The sequence below is a fragment of the Lepus europaeus genome, chromosome 4 (assembly GCF_033115175.1).
Source record: "Lepus europaeus isolate LE1 chromosome 4, mLepTim1.pri, whole genome shotgun sequence".
Classification (NCBI taxonomy): domain Eukaryota; kingdom Metazoa; phylum Chordata; class Mammalia; order Lagomorpha; family Leporidae; genus Lepus; species Lepus europaeus.
In genome coordinates, this window is record NC_084830.1 from 85098389 (window position 1) to 85118870 (window position 20482).

Here is a 20482-nt window from a genome sequence, read left to right on the forward strand (position 1 = left end):
AAGTATATTCTGGAAAAAGTAAGTCTTTAAAAAACACTTATTGGGGCTGACGTGACACAGTGGGTTAAGCTGCCATTTGTGACTGGCATTTCATGCTGGGCACTGGTTCACTTTCTGGCCGCTCCACTCCAGTGGAAGATGGCCCAAGTACTGGAACTCCTGCAACCTTGTGGGAGACCCAGATGAAGCTCCTGGCTTCAGCCTGGCGCAGCCCTGGCTGTAGTGGCCAATTGACGAGTGAACCAACCGATGGGAGATTCTTCTGTCTCTCTGTTTGTAACTCTGCTTTTCAAATAAGTGCAGCTTTTAAAAAAATTTACATTTTTAAAGGGTATTTGTGAAACATATAAAATATAATGGAATACTACATAGGACACCTCACACATCAAATGGGCACTAATAAGGGACTGGTATTTGACCTAGTGCTCAAGATGCCACTTGGGACCCCCAAAGCCATACTTGAGTGCCTCAATTTGAATCACAGTTCTATTTCCAGCTTTCTGCTGATGTGCACCCTGGAAGACAGCTATGATGACTCAAGTGGTCGGGTTCCGCCACTCACATGGGAGAATCAGATTAAGTTCCGATCTCCCTGCTCCGATCTAGCCCAGCCTTGTCAATGGCAGGCATTTGGGAAGTGAACAAGCAGATGGGAGATCTCTTGTCTATCCATTTGTGTCTCCTTCTCTCTTTCCATGTGTGTGTCTTTCTGTCTTTCAAATAATAAAAATTTCTAAAATAAGGTAGTTAATTAAGATAAGGAAATTTTCCATGAACTTCTTTAAAAAGTTTTTATGTATTTATTTGAAAGGCAGAGTTAGAGTGGGAGGGAAAGACGGGGATCTTCATCCATCTGCTGGTTCGCTCCCCAAATGGGCCTCAACAACAGGGGCTGGGCCAGGCCAAAGCCAGGAGCCGGGAACTCTATCTTCTGCTGCATTCCCAGATGCATTAGCTGGGAGCCGGATCATAAGTGGAGCAGTTGGGACTCAAATAGATGCTCGTATGGGATGCCAGCAATGCAGCAATGCCAGCCCCTTGATGAACTTTTTGAAGCCCTTTCATATGTATTTTTATAAGTATGAGCACTAACCGCAGTGATAATGGTTATGAGCAGGTGAACTGTATTCATAAGGAAATAGGCCAAGAAGCAAAATGTAAAACACATTTCCCTGTGGTCGATAATTATGTGTACACAGCTTTATAACAGAGATCATCTGATTTATTTTGCTGAACAGCCCAAGTCTTTTGATGACACTGGCCAAAAGCTGCAGTGGGTCGCTGCCATGTATGCAGGTCCTCCAAGAGCCGGGTCTTGAGAAGTTTTGTCTTTGATAGATACAGATGTGTAAACAGGGCATCTCTTCATTTATTGAGGAGATTTCAACATCTTTATGCATGTATACACAGAGTAAGTGTTGTGATAATATAGAACCAGTTGTGCATAAAATACATGGAATACATTAAGACTCTGTAAATCATTGCACAGTTTATACCTGCAGAATTGGAAATGACGTGAAGATGAAATATACAGCATAGAAAGTTGTAAAAAATAATGCTGACAAGAAATTTAAAATTATGGAAACGAAAGTATAAAGAAAATTCAACATATAAAAACGTGTACTGTGGGGGCAGATGATGGGCAATTGAATTATAGTCTGTAAGAGCCAGCTGGCTTTCACCAACATTACTTACATTTTGAATCTTGCATAGCTGCTGTTTTTTCTTTTAGGGCATATCTCTCTGGAAGGTAGGTTCACCTTCATTTCCTATGTGGCATATTGTCACCCCTAGTTCACAGTAATCCCAAATCTCTGGAAACACCCTCGTAGATGTAATCCAGTACAGTGCTCCACCAGGTTTCTACGTATTCATTTTGCCTAACAGCAACCGCACTAATCCCTTCTATAGGATTTGGTTTTCTGCACTTTCTAAATATCCTGTTTATTTGTGTTTCCCAGTGGAAATTGCATTTTTGTGGATTTCATCTTTCAGGATTTCAGCATTTTCAAGTTTTAATCTATCTTCAGGGATTGCAGTCTTCAGGATTTTAGACTTTAAGGATTTTGACCATGGGTTTTGGGGCTGTATCTTTTGGTTCTGATTGGTTCTGTGATTTTTTTGTGTGCTGGGGAGAATGAAATAACATCTCAGAAGTGGTCATGCTGCTTATATTGTGGGGTTCTATCAAATCTGTTTTTGAGCTGGATTAAGGCTCTGTTGCAGTTGTGGTTAAATTTTGGGTCATAATTGCCTATCCTCTATTGACGTAGTGATCAAGACACTTCGACAAGGCTTGGGATTGGAGTGATTGCAGGATTCTGGAGATAGCTGTATGCTTTGTAGCTGAGCCACCAGCTTTTTGAACCATAGCAATTTCTCCTATGTCTTTCAGGAGTTTACTTTGCTCTCCAGCTCCATCTCTGGCTTTGTTTCTCTGCATCTTGCAGCCCCTACCCCATTCCATCATAGGCTGTTCCACATGCAGCAGCTGTTGGTCTCCTCTTTCCTTTGTGCAGTTAAGTTGATGCAGGTTTATTTGCATCCTCAGCTTTCTGATGATGTAAGGAAGTCATGAGGACTGTTCAGCTTATCCATTGGCTTTAGTTGTCAGAGTGAGAGATGGGGATCCTAACCTGCAGGGGAAGACTGCACTTTTTTTTTTTGTCCTGTTACTGATATATTTATTTTTAACTTAGTTATTTAAGTAATTGCTCCAAAATATTGGTGATTTGCTTGCTTTCTATTTTTTTTAAGCTAGTAAAGCAAATAATGAATGGGATGTTTTTGATTAAATATTTTGAGAGTGGGTAGTGGAGAGATCGTCACTATGATCAAGTGAGATTCATCCCAGGGATGCAAGGATGATTCCACATATGCAAATCAGTGCATTTGACTGTTATTACTGCAGTAAATCCACAAAAGAATGCGCTTTGGAACTGACATTAAACTAATTTTAATTATGTGGTCATAGCCTTATAAAGTACAGTGTGAAACTTGAGCCAAAATGTCTTACTCATATGACTATGAAAATAGGTTTTCATGACACAAAAATAGAATATTACATTAATCTAAGAATAGTTTCAAACAATTTATTTGGGAAGGATTAAGAGTTCAGTTAAAAGGTTATTTGTGTACTTTACTTCTATGATATATAACCTCATCAACTTCTTTTTTTTTAATCTTTTATTTAATGAATATAAATTTCCAAAGTACAGCTTATGGATTACAGTGGCTTCCCCCCACCCATAATTTCCCTCCCACCCGCAACCCTCCCCTTTCCCACTCGCTCTCCCCTTCCATTCACATCAAGATTCATTTTCAATTCTCTTTATATACAGAAAATCAGTTTAGTATATATAAAGATTTCAACAGTTTGCCCTCACATAGCAACACAAAGTGAAAAAATACTGTTGGAGTACTAGTTATAGCATTAAATAACAGTGTACGGCACATTAATGACAGAGATCCTACATGATATTTTTTTTAAAAATTGATTAATTTTCTATGTAATTTTCAATTTAACACCAAGTTTTTTTTTTCATTTTCAATTATCTTTATATACAGAAGATCGATTCAATATATACTAAGTAAAGATTTCATCAGTTTGCACCCACACATAAACACAAAGTGTAAAAATAGTGTTTTAGTACTAGCTATATCATTACTTCACATTGGACAACCCATTAAGGACAGATCCCACATGGGACATAAGTACACAGTGACTCCTGTTGCTGACTTAACAATTTGACACCCTTGTTTATGGCGTCAGTAATCTCCCTAGGCTCTAGTCATGAGTTGCCGAGGCTATGGAAGCCTTTAGAGTTCACCGACTTTGATCTTATTCCGACAGGGTCATAGTCAAAGTGGAAGTTCTCTCCTCCCTTCAGAGAAAGGTACCTCCTACCTTGCCTCATCAACTTCTTAAAAATTCAGTTTTTAGTATGCCATATCAAAGAACCTATCTAACCACTTCTTAACATTTTTCTTATGTTAAATGTAGTATTTTGACAAATGTTATGCAAAATCACACTGTAGATAGAGTAGATAAGCTTCTGATATTTCTTTTTATGAAAAACATTTTCAGATTCCAGAGTGTTTCTGAAAAGCTGCACATGGAATGCAAAGCAGAAATGGTGACTCCCCTGGTGACGAATCCTGGACATGTGTGCATCACAGACACAAACCTGTATTTTCAGCCTCTCAATGGGTACCCGGTATGTAGACCGTGACATCAGGGCTGGAGCCACCACCATGTAAGCTGCTTCCCTAGGAGCTGTCCTTCACAGTTAGTGTCCTCGCATTTTGGCGAAGATCAGAATCCCTTGTCATCATTCCACCGTCTGTGTATTTTACGGGGCCTCTGTGTAGTCCTGAAACACAGTCGCCCAAGTTCTAGATCCTCTGGAGTGTTCTCAGTAATTCTAGGAGCTCTTCCTCTCAGTGGTCTGAAAACATGGCCCCTCTCATGTTGAGTAAAAGGCAGATGGAGATACTTCCAAAGGAGGGTGACGAAATGTAGTACAGCGAATCCAAAACATATTTCTTTAGTGCTTGCTTATGTATACACAAATGTTGGTGATTCTTGTTTCTCCTTAATTATAAACGAAATCAGTAGACCTGCCTCTTAAGGAAACACTGTGACCTGTCCTGTGGGCTCGCACAGGGCTTAGTGTTGAGGCACTGCACTCTGGCAGCTGTAGGGCTTCTGCTGTTTGGAGACTGTCTTCCCTTCTGCAGTGACATTGGACTTACTAGGCTGGAGTGTAAGAGAAACTCAGATCTCTACACAAATGCTGGTAAAGATTGGAGGCTTATCTAGATCTGGCCCCTTTCTGGAGTGGTTCATTGAAAGAACAGAAATGCTAACCCATGCTGGTATCGCAGTTGGGCCATTTGGCAGGGCAGCTTGAAGGCTCAGGATTGGTTTTTTTGTCGAAGAAAGCTGCACACAGGAAATTCTCCAGGCTGGCTCTAAACTATCTAGTGCCTTTGCGTGAAAGATGCTGCTCTAACAATTCTGTCCACTAGGTGGTGGGGCACACACACCAAGTTCTTCAGTAGACACGCTACGCTTTACTGGTTTGATATTTGATCATGTAATACATTGCCTTGGCTACTACTGTTACTATTGCCTGGGTCAAAAACTGTTAGAGAAATGTCTGAGTATTTGCCACAGCTTCCTGATCCACAGTAGAAGCAGTTATCCCTTCCCAAATCTCTGGGGTAGTATACTTGTCAGGCTTGGATCCCCTGAGTGTTTTCTACTCTACATAATCTGGCCCCTGCAGACCCTTTGGCCTTCACACCTTTGAGGGCAAATGTGGAAGCAGGGCCTCTCAGCCAATCCCAGTGTCTTTTTCTAACCTCTTTCCTTTATTTATTTATTTACTTACTTACTTACTTGCAAGTCAGAGTTACAGAGAGAGAAAGAGAATAGATCTTCCATCCACTGGTTCACTCTCAAATGGCTGCAACTGCCAGAGCTGGGCCAGTCCAAACCCAGGAGCCTGGAGCTTCTAAATGTGGTACAGGGGTCCAAGTACTTAGGCCGTCATCTGCTGCTTTTACAAACACATTAGCAGGGAGCCTGATCGGAAGTAGAACATCCAAGACTTGAGTTGGCGCCTATATGGGTTCCTTTGACCACAGGCAGTGGCTTTACCTACCACACCACAGTGCCAGCCCCACCTTGTTCCTTTTAAAGCTCCAGAAAAGTAGGAAAAAAAATGCCCCTTAAGAAAGTAAAAAGTTAGAGATGCCTGCATTGTAGACTGCTAATTCGTAAGTCTTAATGTATTATGATTTTTTTTTACAAGATTTATTTATTTGAAAGGCAGAGTTAGAAGAGACAAAGAGATCTTCAGTCTGCTGGTTTACTCCCTAAATGTCCACAATGGCTGGAACTGGGTCAGGCCGAAGCCAGGAGCCAGGAACTTCATCTGGGTCATCTCCCATGTGAGTGACAGGAGCCCAAGCATTTGGGCCATTTTCTGCTGCTTTCCCCAGGGACATTAGTAGGAACTGGATCAGAAGTGGAGCAGCTGGGATTTGAACTGATGCTCATATGGGATGCTGGCGTTGCAGGTGGCACCAACACTACAGTGCTGGCCCCAACGCACTGCAGTTTTTAAGGACGTAAAGGATAGGAAAGGATAGGATTCCAAAAAGAAAAAAACCTATAAATACTAACCAAATGGTGATTGGTCTATGAAAAGACAGCAAAATTCCTGAGAAGTTATCTGTACCATCATGTTACGTTCTTTATCACCCAACAGCAAAATTCCTGAGAAGTTATCTGTACCATGATGTTACTTCTTTATCACCCAACTATCTTGCAGTAACAACCTGAAAGAAAGATGACCTGCATTGTCACTTGGGTAGGGAGGCTTGTCTGATGCAACAAAGCCAGTGAAAAATCTCAAAGCAGAATGTCAAAACCATTTAGGCCCTGTTCCGCGATTTCCCTTTCCAGTTGTTCAGTTGTAACGCATCAGAAGGGCAAGATTGGGTCCAGCACTGTGGCTCAGCAGGTTAACGCCCTGGCCTGAAGCGCCAGCATCCCATATGGGCGCAGGTTTGAGACCTGGCTGCTCCACTTCAGATCCAGCTCTCTGCTATGGCCTGGGAAAGCAGTAGAAGATGGCCCAAGTCCTTGGGCCCCTGCACCCTGTGGGACCATGTGGGAGACCCAGAAGACGTTCCTGGCTCCAAGGCTTCAGATCGGCGCAGCTCTGGCCATTGCAGCTAATTGGGGAGTGAACCATCAGATTGAAGACCCCCCTCTCTCTCTCTGCCTCTCCTCTCTATGTGTAACTCTGACTTTCAAATAAATAAATAAATCTTTAAAAAAAAAAAAACAAGCAAAAATTGAAGGGCAAGATTTAAGCTGTTTCCCTGCTCTAATAAGAAAGAGCAACTTGTAATTGTGTCAGCATGTTGATGTTTGAAATGATGTCTTTGTACTTTTAAAGAAACCTGTGGTCCAGATAACGCTTCAAGACATACGCCGCATTTACAAGAGGAGGCACGGCCTCATGCCTTTGGTGAGTTTGGTGGAGTCCAGTTCTGGGTGATGGTTGTCATGCCTGCAGTGGAGCTGTGGTTTATTGCCCTGAAAAGGGCAAATATATTGTATCATAGGCAAACGGACTCTGGTTCCTGCTGCTGCTGCTTTTGCGTAAGTTAGAAATCTATAGAGGAGTAACTCCTGGCTGTCATTGAGAGGCTCTGTTGTGAAAATGTTTTTGGCTCCAAGTCTAAGGGGGCTTGAGTTTCTCACGCCTGGAACCTCAGAGTTCCCGGGATTAGTTAAATGTGGGCAGAACTAGTGCAGTGCTACTTGCCCCTATCCGTTCATAGCATCCAGATATCAAAGTAACATGTGGAAGATACTACACAGTTGGCTTCCAGTGGAACTGTACTATATTCCTAGTTCACTTTTGTTAGCTGAATTCAACCTTTGGGATCAATGTGAGGGAGAAGTAGATAAAATAACCAGTTAAGTCACACGGACAGTTCTTCCCCGCTGACCCCCGGGGTGAGCATGGGTCCACATTTGACAGTCATCTTGGACACTTGCTTCAGAAACCAGTCCCTACGGAAGTTGTGGTTCCAGAGTGTTTTGATTTATCATCAGCATAAACTCAGCTTTTCTCCTTTGAAGATTGACCAATAGCTTATTAGAATTACAAAAGCACTGTGAGATGTTAACCATCTCATCTTTATGTTTTTAATGTATGAATTCTTACTGTAGTTAAAAGGCGGCATCTCTGTTCCCAGTGCTACTAGAGAGTCAGGGGAATGGATACTCGTAAAAGTTTCCTCTTTGGGGGGTAGAGGGGCAATCAAAAAAAGGGAAGAGATCAACATGACATACCTTGTATGACCCAGGCAGTCCATAGTATTTCATTTCTTTGCCATCACAATCCATGTGGAATAGATGATGTATTTTATAAAGAATTTGAGAATCTCAAAGTAAGCTAACTTCCTAAATTCCCTAGCTGGTGAGTTGTGAAAGCCCAAGTCTGAACCGAGAGCAGGCATGGGCTTGCATCCTTTCTTTGTGTAGCCCTGTCCTATCAGCCTTACCTGCATGATATTTTTTTTTAAAGATTGATTTATTTGAAAGTCAGAGTTACACAGAGAATGAGAAGCAGAGAGAGAGAGAGAGGTCTTCCATCTGCTGGTTTACTCCCCAATTCACCGCAATAGCAGGAGCTGCGCCATTCTGGAGCCAGGAGCCAGGAGCTTCTTCTAGGTCTTCCACGTGGGTGCAGGAGCCCAAGCACTTGGGCCATCTTCCACTGCTTTCCCAGGCTACAGCAGAAAACTGGATTGGAAGTGGAGCAGCAGGGTCTCAAACTGGCACCCATGTGGGATGCCAGCACTGTAGGTGGTGGCTTTACCCACTGCGCCGTAGCACCAGCCCCTACCTGCACAATATTAACAAAGCTCATAACTGTCTTTAAAAATCATTACAGTTTATTAATTCAATGAGTTATTCCACGTGTGCATAATTGTTATTTGTATGGAAAAGCTTTTTGTGTAAGAAGAGATGTGAAGACATGGATCAGTTAATTTTGAATTTCAAAATAGTAAATCCACAAAAGCTATTATCAGTGAAAACATTAAATATCAAAGATGGTTTTACAGAGTTTACAGAGACCCATCATTTTTTCTCAGGAGGTTTATACACATAACTGATACAGATAGTCGGATCTCACTGAATCCAGTGTGTAGATGGAAAATATGAATACAGTGCCTAGAAATAAAAAGTAGGGATTGAAAGGCTTTCATACACTTACGTTGGGATTGAAAGGTGAATATGATGCTATTTGTTTTTTCTTTTTCTGAACTTATAGGGTTTGGAAATATTTTGCACTGAAGATGATCTGTGCTCTGACATCTACCTGAAGTTCTATGAACCTCAAGACAGAGATGACCTCTATTTTCATATTGCCACATACCTAGGTTTGGTACTCTGTGTTCTTTGGACCTATTTACACATCTGCTGCTCAGCTCCTAAGGAACTGGGGTGGGAAGTGAGAGAAGAAGAATGCTTTATCTCTGAGCATCTCCCTGTGGTTCTACTTATTCCTCTGATCAGCAATTACAGTTAGCAAAATAATATTTTATAAACTAACAGAAATATAAATTCATTTTGTGGTATTTCATTCTAATTGTTTTTCAAATTCTTGATATGTATATTTAGATTTTTTAATGTTTTAATGACCTTCAACTTGAATGGATTGCAAAAGCTACTGAAATATTTTTATATTAAGTCATGTTTTGTATTAGTTTATGAAAACAAAGGCTCCATTTCTAACGTGAAATGGCGAGTTATCCAGTCACAAGTTGTTCTCATTGACTATGGTTTTAGTCACAAAGCCACAAGATAAGAGAAAGGGAACATGTAAACCTTCTGCCTACTCTTCAGTTGGAATCTGCTTTTAGTTAATGATAGTTCCTCAGTCTTTCATGAAATGTGACTTTCCCCAGAGAGAACACCTTTATTTTTCTTACGAAACATCTAAATGATTCCTGTTTGTAGAGTTGCCAGATGACAAGAATAGAATGATTTTTTAAAATGAATATTGGCATTTTATTAATACCACCTGAATTTTATTTGCTATTATGTACAGTGAAACCATTCTGCCTAAACATTGAAATTTTTCCTTAAGCAGAAATGGTTTACTTTCAATAAGGATATTTTTAATTTTTTTTTTAAATTTTCTTTTTGTATTTTTAGTGTTTAACAAATTGATTAAAGTACACAGATAAATTCTAATAATGATATTCCCTTCCTCCCCCTCTAATAATGAATATATTTAATTTGACAGTAGGCTTATAGTTGGTATCTTTCTTCACATATTAAGCAATTCAAGTTAACTTATTACTTCAGTATAACCCTGGTCTGAGTTTACTTTTATTCATTACCACTTGGCTTATTTTATAACTTTTCTAATTATCAAGATTATAACCCAAAACTCAGCTTTCATGGTGAGTCCTAAAATATCAAGTCAAAAGCCTTACCGTGATCTGGAACATCTGTCTTGTTCTCTGTTCTTTGAGTTTTTGCCTACGCTTGATAAGACTGCTTCTGAGATGGTTCATGAGGGGAAAATGGGTGGGCGGGAAGGGGGCATTGATTTTTGAAGCCCTTCCTTAGTGATTAGAAAAGAAATTTGGTAAAAGTAAATGAGAATAAATATTGAATCAACACCCTAGTTAAGTTATTTGAGGCATCTAATAAAAATTTGAAAGCAGAATTTTCTGAACAAAATGGAAAATCCATCTGTAGGACAGTTGACCCATTCTGTACTCTCTGGAATTAGGGAAAATTCTCATTGTAGTATACTGTGATTCCATTGTTCCAGAGGAATGTCTGGGGTTGGCCTCTCTGTTTTTTGCAGTTGGAGAATTTGTCTTCCTGCGAGTATCATTTTTTCTTCCTTAACAATGTCTCATCTTTCCAGTCCACTACTGACAGATTAGCAGAGTACACCTCTTCTCCCAGATCTAAAAGAAAACTCAGATTGCTTTGTACTGATTTCAAAAAAATTGGGGGAAATAAACTTTCACAAATAGCCATTTTTTTTAAAAAAATAGTTCTTCATAGTTCTTTAAGAATATGCATTTTCTATGAACTTTATTTTGAGAGATAGAGACGAGAGAGGGAGAAGAGAGCTCCCATGCACTGATTCATTCTGCAAATGCCCGAAACAGCTGTGTCTTGGGCCCCAGCAAACACTGGGTGTCAGAAACTCAATCCAGGTCTCCCATGTAAGTGGCAGGAACATAGTTACATGAGCCATCATTGCTGCCTCCAGGGTCTGCAATTAACAGTAAGCTGTAGTCAGGCACTCTGGTGTGGGATGCGAGCGTCTTAACACTACTCCAAACGCCCACCCTTCCCATAGTTTTTTGAATGCATTAAAATTCAGCATATTTAGAAGATTCTTTGTTATCTGTTGTATAACTTTTAGCTTTTGCCATGTTATAGTTATACATCTAATCCATACTTTTATATTTGTTTAGGTTATATCATAATTGGGACTAGAAAAATAATTCGGAGGCTGGCACTGTAGTACAGTGTGTTGAGTCGCTGCCTGTGACACTTGTATCCCATATGAACACCAGGTTGAGTCCAGCTGCTCCACTTCTGATTCAGCTCCTTGCTAATATGCCTGAAAAAAACAGCAGAAGATGGAGCCAAGTACTTTGGCCCCCTTCCACCCAGGAAGGGGAAGACCCAGATGGAGTTCAAGGCTCCTGGCTTCAGTCTACTCGAGCCTGGGCTGTTACAGCCATTTGAGGAGTAAACCAGTGAATGGATGATCTTTTCTTTCTTCCTTCCTCTCTCTCTCTCTGAACTTTGCCTTTTAAATAAGTAAAAAAGGTCATTTTTGAACAACAAAAAAAGAAAAATAGTTCAATATATTAATTTCCTCTTCTGTATTTTAGTGATACTCCCACTGAATTGAACAACTACCTCATGAAAACAAAACAATGCTCTAATTTTCTTCTTAAAATGTATTTTTCAAAAGTATCTTGATAGGTCTACATTTTTTTGTTGTTGTTTGTTTTATTTGAAAGACAAAGAGCCAGAAAGAGACAAAAACAGACAGCAGAGATCACCTACCCATTGGTTCACACCCGATATGCCTACAGTAGTCAGGACTGGGCCAGGCTAAAGCCAGCAGCTTGGAACTCAATCCAGGTCTCTGACGTAGGTGGCAGGGACACAAGTACTTGAGCTGTCACCTGCTGTCTCCTAGGAAGCTGGATTGGAAGCCCAGGAGCTGGGCTATGAACCAGGCACTTGATATGGGACGTGCGCATCCTTAGGAGCGTGTAAACCACTGTGCCCAGCACCAGCCTGTGGTCCACGCATTCAGCTTCTAGTTTTACACTGTGTAAGAAGTGGCGGTAAGTGACATAGCGTGGGACCCTCTTCCTGCAGAGCACCATGTAGCTGAGCACACCGCCGAGAGCTACATGCTGCAGTGGCAGCGAGGGCACCTCTCCAACTACCAGTACCTCCTTCACCTCAACAACCTGGCCGACCGCAGCTGCAACGACCTCTCCCAGTATCCTGTGTTCCCGTGGGTAATCAATGATTACTGCAGCACAGAATTAGGTAAATTCCTGGTGTGGGCTCAGAGGGATCATTTGTACTGCTTAATAAACTCTGTTTTAAAATCATGATGTAACATATGAACAAATTAAAATTTGTTTAATTTTTGGTACTAAAGATTGTCAGTTTCCACTCCAAAATACTAAATGGTGTTAGGCAAATTATGTAAGCACTTTATGTATGCATTTCCCAGATTTCTTGAAGAATGTACACAGAAAGTATATACATAATTTCAATCCAGTGTTATTTTCTGTAAATACCATGTTTTGAAATATTTTTCTCACTTTGAAAATTTTAGTTTTCAGATTATTTTTATATTCGCATTTAAAAATATACAAAGAAATAACTATTCATCATAAAATATTTATTCCAAGAAAGAAATAAAAGCCCTCCATATTTACAATACTGGGAAGTAATTATTTTTATTTTGCGGTATATATTCTCTGTGTCTCAAATGATTTTAATAAAAATGTGATCATGCTTTAATTTCATTTTGTAATGTTTTAAAATTGTATAGTGAACAATTATAGTTCCTTGTGACAGTTTACCAAATTGAGTACTCATACTTGAAAGAGAAAACAGAATTTCTAGGAATATCAGAATTTATTTTTCCGATAATATTTAGGTCCCAGTCCTCAAATTATGCTGATATCATAGATTAATAATATTCACTATATTACAGTCTTACAAAGCACATCTTGGTAGAACAGTAGCTTCTTAAAATTTGTTTTTGGGGCCGGCGCTGAGGCATAGTGGGCTAAGCCTCTGCCTGCAGCATCAGCATCCCATATGGACGACAGTTCTAGTCCCATCTGCTCCTCTTCCCATCCAACTCTATGGTATGGCCTGGGAAAGCAGTGGAAGATGGTCCAAGTGCTTGGGCCCTTGCACCCACTTGGGAGACGCGGAGGAAGCTTCTGGCTTCGGATCAGCTTAGCTCTGGCTGTTGCAGCCATTTGGAGAATGAACCAGCAGATAAAGACTTTTCTCTCTGTCTCTCCCCTTCTCTGTCTCTAACTCTCTCAAATAAATAAAATTTTAAAAATATTTGTTGCGTTTTGTTATTTTACTTGAGAGAGGTTTTTTGGTTTTTGTTTTTTTTTTTTTTTTTTTTTTTTTTTTAAGATTTATTATATTTGAAAGCAGAGTTACAGAGAGGCAGAGGCAGAGGGAGAGAGAGAGCTTCCTTCCACTGGTTCACTCCCTAAATGGCTATAATGGCCTGAGCTAGGCCAATCTGGAGCCAGGAACTTCTTCTGGGTCTCCCACGTAGGTGCAGGGACCCAAGCACTTGGGCCATCTTCTACAACTTTCCTAGGCCATAGCAGAGAACTGGATCAGAAGTGGAGGAGCTGGGACTCGAATTGGCACCCATATGGGATACCGGCACTGCAGGCAGCGACTTTACCTGCTATGCCACAGTACTTGCCCCTAACCTTTTCTTTATAGCTATATAAATAACAGGAATTTATAATTCTGGATTTAACTCCAATTTTTAAAAATATTTTATGTCAATAAATGTGCACATTTGAGTAAGCTCAGAAAGACAATGGTTTTGACCATAAACTGAAATTTACACACACACACACACATATATATATATTTACTTATATTTATAGACTTGTCAAATCCAGGAACCTTCCGGGACCTGAGCAAGCCAGTGGGGGCCCTAAACAAGGAAAGGCTGGAGCGACTGCTGGTATGTGTCTTAGGATTCTTGGTTTCCAAGCTACATCAAGAGCTGTGGACTATGGACGTAGAGGAATCAGAACTCATGGCTGCAATACTTAGGGGAGAAACACTCATCCATGACCCTGTGTAATGTTTTCTCCACCATGAATTTAACTGCTCATGCACAGTTGCTGCTTTAATCGACAGTTCAGGAAGGAGGGAGATGTGTTTACCTGTTTAAGGAGTTATTTTCTGAAAGTACTCTGGTAAATTGCACTAGATGCATAAAATCAGTTCTGTTGAATATTGTTCCAACATGGTTGCACCCAAGCCAGGAAACCAAAATACTTTTTACAGGCTTGCAGTTCAATCAGAGATTAAACGTCCACTTTTTCTTCTTTTCCTATCTAAGAGAGAAATTAAAGAATGTATGTAGAGTATCCATGCCCTGGTTTCTTTTACGCTTTCACTACTTGAGTCACCTATTATTTTATGACCTGCACTTAGCATGGCTTTCTCCCCACTGTATTGTAGACACGATACCAAGAAATGCCTTGGCCAAAGTTCATGTATGGAAGTCACTATTCTTCCCCAAGTTACGTGCTATTTTATCTTGTTAGAATTGGTAAGCTCTTTATCATTGCCTTAATTAAATTTGATTATACTTGGATTCTTAAACAATTCTGTGACCCCATTTAACTCAGATGCTTTTCCCTCTAGCACCTGAGTACATGCTGTGCCTACAGAATGGAAGATTTGATAATGCAGATAGAATGTTCAACAGGTTTGATAAAAATGCCTCACTTATCATTTTTAATCCTTTTTGATTATATATAAAAATATATCTCAACATTACATATAAATAAAAGTACATATTCTGTTCAGGCTTTTTCTAGACATATTGTGTGTGTATGTGTGTGTATAAATGTGAAAGTATATCTATATATATATATTTTTTTTGGACAGGCAGAGTGGATAGAGAAAGAGAGAGAAAAGTTTTCCTTTTTTTTTAGCTGTTGGTTCACCCTCCAATGGCCGCCGTGGCGGGCGCATCGTGCTGATCCGAAGCCAGGAGCCAGGTGCTTCTCCTGGTCTCCAATGCGGGTGCAGGGCCCAAGCACTTGGGCCATGCTCCACTGCCTTCCCGGGCCACAGCAGAGAGCTGGCCTGGAAGAGGGGCAACCGGGATAGAATCCAGCGCCCCAACCGGGATTAGAACCCGGTGTGCCGGCACCGCAAGGCGGAGGATTAGCCTGTTGAGCCACGGCACCGGCCTTGTGAAAGTATATTTTAAATACAGTTTTTTGGTCCTGTCTTTTGTAACCTAATATTAGATCTTGAAGTATTTCCCATAATGTTAGATATTCTTCAAAACCAAGATTTTTAAAAATTATTGTATCATATTCTCACATGTTATAATTTATTTCAAGTAATTTTATTTAATATTGGACATTCCCAGCATTTTATTATTTTTATGTGAATTAAATAGAACTTCCTGTGAGTGTTTAAGTTGCTTCACCTTTTCCTATTATGAATGTAATGTTTCCTTCCAAAAGCAAAAACCAGAAAACTGTAAAGAAGGAATTAATTTGGTAGTCCGTCACACTGATAATAATCGTTCATCTTTGGGTCTGTCTTTCCAGTCTTTTTCTGGGCTCTACATGTGTCTACCTACAATTCCTTTTGAAATGAGCTGATAAAATAAATCTTCCAGTGTTTAGATAACTGCCTCTTTTTTTTTCTTTTTTTTTTTTTTTTTTGACAGGCAGAGTGGATAGAGAGAGACAGAGAGAAAGGTCTTCCTTTTTTTTTTAGCTGTTAGTTCACCCTCCAATGGCCGCTGCGACCAGCACATCGTGCTGATTCGAAGCCAGGAGCCAGGTGCTTCTCCTGGTCTCCCATGGGGTGCAGGGCCCAAGGACTTGGGCCGTCCTCCACTGCCCTCCTGGGCCATAGCAGAGAGCTGGCCTGGAAGAGGGGCAACCGGGACAGAATCCGGCGCCCTGACCGGGACTAGAACCTGGTGTGCCGGCACCGCAAGGCGGAGGATTAGCCTGTTAAGCCACGGCGCCGGCCATAGGTAACTGCCTCGTTTTGACTCTTAGATGAGGCAGTGTGTATGTGGTGCCTGATGGTACAGGTTTGTGCTCCACACCCACTTCCCTGTGTGACTGCAGAGATGATGTGAACTCCGGGGGCCCTGATTGTCTCTTCTGTTAAAGGGGCATACACAAGTGCATGTTGAGGACTATGAGTGAGTGTGAAAAACGAATGCATCTAGTCAAAGGGTAGAACAGTGGGCAGGTGCCTGGGCTACATTGCTGTCACAGTTTCCATAGCTTAGATTTAAGTCAGGTGAATTTTTTTTTCATATTTAGTGTTGCAGAAACTTGGAAAAACTGTTTGGATGGTGCAACAGATTTTAAAGAGGTAAGAAATGAATAAAGTTAAGGATTCACTGGGCTTGGGATTTCTAACTGCTTTAAAAAGAATTTGTTGCTATTTTGTTTCTCTTCGATTTTCAGTTGATTCCAGAATTCTATGGTGATGATGTCAGCTTTTTAGTCAATAGTCTGAAGTTGGATTTGGGAAAGAGACAAGGTGGGCAGATGGTTGATGATGTGGAACTTCCTCCTTGGGCTTCAAGTGAGTACCATCTTGGAGGTACTGTGCACCAAATAGTGCACTTTCTGCTTCATTAATTTATTGCTTAATATTAACAATGTAATTCTGTCTAAATGAGATAGTACCAGTCCTGTTCCAATATCTGAGTCTATGATGTTAAAAATATATATGTGTATTTAAGAGAGCAAAATGTAAGAATGATTCTTGCTACTTTTTCCCCTAAAAGACTTATATTTGACATGATAAACAAAAATGTCTCATTAAGAAATATCTACCCCTGTCGCCTATCCTAGAAGTTTTATCTCCTTATGGATAAACAAATGGGAAAAAATGGAGACCCTGTGATGTTTTGATTGAGTCTAATCTGCTAGGTCCCGAGGACTTTCTGCAGAAGAGCAAAGATGCATTGGAAAGCAGTTATGTGTCTGAGCACCTCCATGAATGGATTGATCTAATATTTGGCTACAAACAAAAAGGGAGTGATGCTATTGAGGCCCATAACGGTATGTACTAGTCATGCATATTTCATTTAGCATTTGGTGAAAAGATGAGGCAAGAGCATTGAAGCTTATTTTTTCAAAATAAATCTTAAATCCAAAAACAGTGCCCACTGGCCCCGTGACCCTCAATTACATACAGAGTTAGGAGGAAGGAGTGCTGCCTAAACAATACCAGCATCACTAAGGCCCCAAGAGGCCTTTTTCTGAAGTCTCATTTTAGCATAGGTGTCATCACTCAGAATCTGGGAAATTGGTTCCAGGACCCCACACAGACACCAGAGTCTACTTATGCTCAGGTCCCATAAGTGAAGTGACATAGTATTTGCGCAAGACCCACACACATCCTCTCATATACTTCACACCATCAGATTAGTTGTAATATCGAATACAATGTAAATGCCCTGGAAATAATTGTTCTACTCTGTTGCTTGAGGAATAATGACAATAAAGTCTACCTGCGCTGTACAGGTGCAGTATTTTTCTTCAGCTGTTTCCATGATGCGATCAGCTGGGTGCAGAGGGCCAACTGTGTTCTCCATCTTCTCCAATCATCTCGGTTAAAACTCCATCAAAGTACGGTAGACAGTGACCTCAGTTCTTGGGAAGGACTCCAGAGATTGCTTTTACTCGAAGGGGAGAAAGCCGCAGCAGTATACCTCATCTCCAACTCAGTGCTTGTCCGACTCCAAGAGTCTCGGTGTCAGTGGCAAGGAACTGGAGCTGGGAATTCAGACCTGATTTCTCAGAGTGGAATTAATGCTGTAGCTTATTAATGCTGATTGAGAAATACATTCATAACAGGCTACCCAACCTGCCAATTAGATTACTGTTCATCAAAAGGTCATAATCCAAGTTGTGAAATTCACTAAATTGAATATTGGTCTGCTTTGCAAAGTAAAAAACAATTTCTTTGAACACAAGCTTTAAGTTTGAGTTGTTTAAATTCTGAACAGAGTATATAAATAGTACATCTCTCAATAATGTTTTAATGTGTCTTTTTCAGTATTTCATCCACTGACCTATGAAGGAGGTGTCAACTTGAACAGGTACTTTGTGTCTACAAGGAATTGTGAACTTGAGATATAAAATACCTCTTTAACTGAATTAATATTGTACTTATGTGAGAATGTGGCACTTTCAGAATGTGTTGTGTCTTGCTTTCCTCATGTTAACTACTGCACCTCAGAATATGGTTAAAAGATCTGTGATGAGATTTCGCCAGTAGCTGCTGGCCTGTTGTTGCTGTCACTGTTTGAGGGTTCACTTCCCCTGCTGAATACGTAGCTTGAATCTGGTGACTCACTACCTGATTTGCATTCTGTCCTAAAGCATCGAGGATCCTGATGAGAAAGTGGCCATGCTCACCCAAATCCTGGAATTTGGGCAGACACCAAAACAGCTGTTTGTGACACCACACCCTCGAAGGATCACTCCAAAGTTTAAAAGTCTGCCTCCGACTTCCAGTTACAACGCTTCTATTGCAGATTCCCTGGGTGAGTTTTGTAAGAAGGCCTGGGAGCACCTTGTGTTTCACTGTTGCAGTTACGAGGTATCTGAAAAGGAGGAATTCAGCAACTCTTGTGCTGCTAAGGGATGATTGTGTTCACATTGTTCCCCCAGAAACAAACCCTTAGGGGAGTCAGATCACTTTTATTTTCTAATACTGTAATATGGGTAAGACTTGGCCATTTGTGTGTGTGTGTATGTGTATGTGTATGTATGGTTCCCTTGTTTTCCTATGGTTTTCCAAGCTGGTGTGTGATTCTCTGCTATACGCCTTGGCCGTGGCTGCTTTAACAGTCACTGTCAGCCCTACTTTTCCAGCAGTGACTTCCTCCATCCCTGATGCTCCTCTTCTGTACCCACATCCATGTTCATTCAAAGCATCGTGTTTTCTATTTGATTCCGTTTTCTTACATAACACTTGACAGAGTCACAAGGATATTGGCTCTGTGCCAGCCATATACAAAATGCTAGAATGAATTTGGCCCAGTTGTTGCACCTCGCGTGCAGAAAGGTGGGAGAGAGCACACAGCTCCATGCACTGATCCACCTTTTAGATTGCGTATAAGACAGCTTCCACCTACGGGCTTGTAGGATTGTGCACTGTGGAACCTTGGAGCAGAGTCACTTAATTTCCTCTTAACTCCAGTTCTATTACCAATGCCAAAACACATCCATGCTTCTTAGGCACACACAGCTGAGCACTCTCTCAAGTGTGGACGAATAGCTGTCTGGAGCTGTGTGACCCAGGGTAGCTTGGAGTGCTTCTTTAAGACAGTGCTCCACAGGGCTAAGTCTGCAGACCATGGGATCATCTTGTGATGCTGTTTCAACCCCTGAGCTGCTTAGTCACGAGGTCTTAACCACTCTCATGTGATTGTTTCCAAAGGGCGATTTGTCCTCCTCAAAGCGGCAGTGAAGGGATTACCTAGCTAGTCCTGTCCAGAAGCCCTTGCACTAACTGATTACATCTCTGCCTTCACTCAGAATCCAGAGTGCTACATTCTCAGGTACCTGTCAGGGTTTTGTAAACACTCCTGACCAGGAAATGGTTACTCAGCCTAGTGTTTCCTGAGATTCCTAAGTTAGCAGCCAAGTGACAACGTTGCAAACATTTTTAAAAGCATACAGACTGTGGTACGCAAAGAGAAATCTTTCTGTGCACTGTTTTTCCTCCACTGACATGGAGCCGCCCAACAAGTACAATTCAAAGCAGTCCTATTTTAGTGGGCTGCTTTGTATTCTCGGCTGTTAAAAATAGACAGTACTATGAATCTGATGTGGGTGTGTGTTAGCAATTTAGTTGACTCAGTGATCTAATGTAGTCTCTCCAGGTGAAGAATCTTTTGAAGACTTGACTGAAGAAAGCAAGACACTGGCCTGGAATAACATCTCCAAACTGCAGTTGCATGAGCAGCACAAACTCCACAAGGAGTAAGTGTGTCTGTGCTTCCCAGCAGCCTGGTGTTCAGGTGGAAGTCATGGTCTTGGCACGGGATTGAATAGTTTTAAACTGAGTCGATGGGGAGATTCCTTTTCAGTGTGGTCTTGATTGTTTTTTATGCCCCCGTCCCAAATGCCAGACATCTGCAGTGGTGTGCCACTCAAGTCCATGGAACAAGGGCAAGTTAGTTGAGCACAGAATAATGTGTGGTGGCTCACCATGCTGTTAACTTCTGTTAACATCTGCAGATGGCAGTTTCCTGCCTCCCACACAACCCCTTGAGTACCTGATGGTGTGAAGCCATGGCACACCCTTCTCCAATGATGAGTTTACTCCTAATATAGGGGGAAATGCATAGCTTAGAAAAATGATACCAAACATGGGAACCTATACACACGAGTGTGTGTGTGTATACATATTACATGTAGTATATGTATATGTATGTATATACAGATACATATGTATGTGTGTATATATATGTATGTACATATTTATATGGTTGCAAAGTACACATGAATTTTTAAAATAGTTCTTCAAAGACATTAGGCTTCTGCCAGACCAGGGGGATATGAGTGTCCCAACTCCGTCTTCTGCCACTGA

The 20482-nt window shown here is 40.9% G+C and overlaps 1 protein-coding gene across 3 annotated transcripts in view; it reads left to right on the forward strand.

Annotated features, from left to right (window-relative positions):
- The window catches only part of NSMAF (neutral sphingomyelinase activation associated factor), a 66344-nt gene that overhangs the window by 35980 nt on the left and 9882 nt on the right, over window positions 1–20482 (forward strand). For 2 of the 3 annotated variants that reach the window (XM_062188466.1, XM_062188468.1), the window contains exons 10-22: window positions 4088–4217; window positions 6975–7046; window positions 8865–8973; window positions 11966–12142; window positions 13759–13838; window positions 14345–14435; window positions 14531–14594; window positions 16189–16240; window positions 16336–16456; window positions 16807–16938; window positions 17939–17981; window positions 18265–18428; window positions 19764–19872. In XM_062188466.1, the coding sequence (XP_062044450.1) occupies window positions 4088–4217; window positions 6975–7046; window positions 8865–8973; window positions 11966–12142; window positions 13759–13838; window positions 14345–14435; window positions 14531–14594; window positions 16189–16240; window positions 16336–16456; window positions 16807–16938; window positions 17939–17981; window positions 18265–18428; window positions 19764–19872 (1344 nt within the window). The remainder of the gene's footprint in view (window positions 1–4087; window positions 4218–6974; window positions 7047–8864; window positions 8974–11965; window positions 12143–13758; window positions 13839–14344; window positions 14436–14530; window positions 14595–16188; window positions 16241–16335; window positions 16457–16806; window positions 16939–17938; window positions 17982–18264; window positions 18429–19763; window positions 19873–20482) is intronic. The other variant, XM_062188467.1, reaches the window with a different exon arrangement.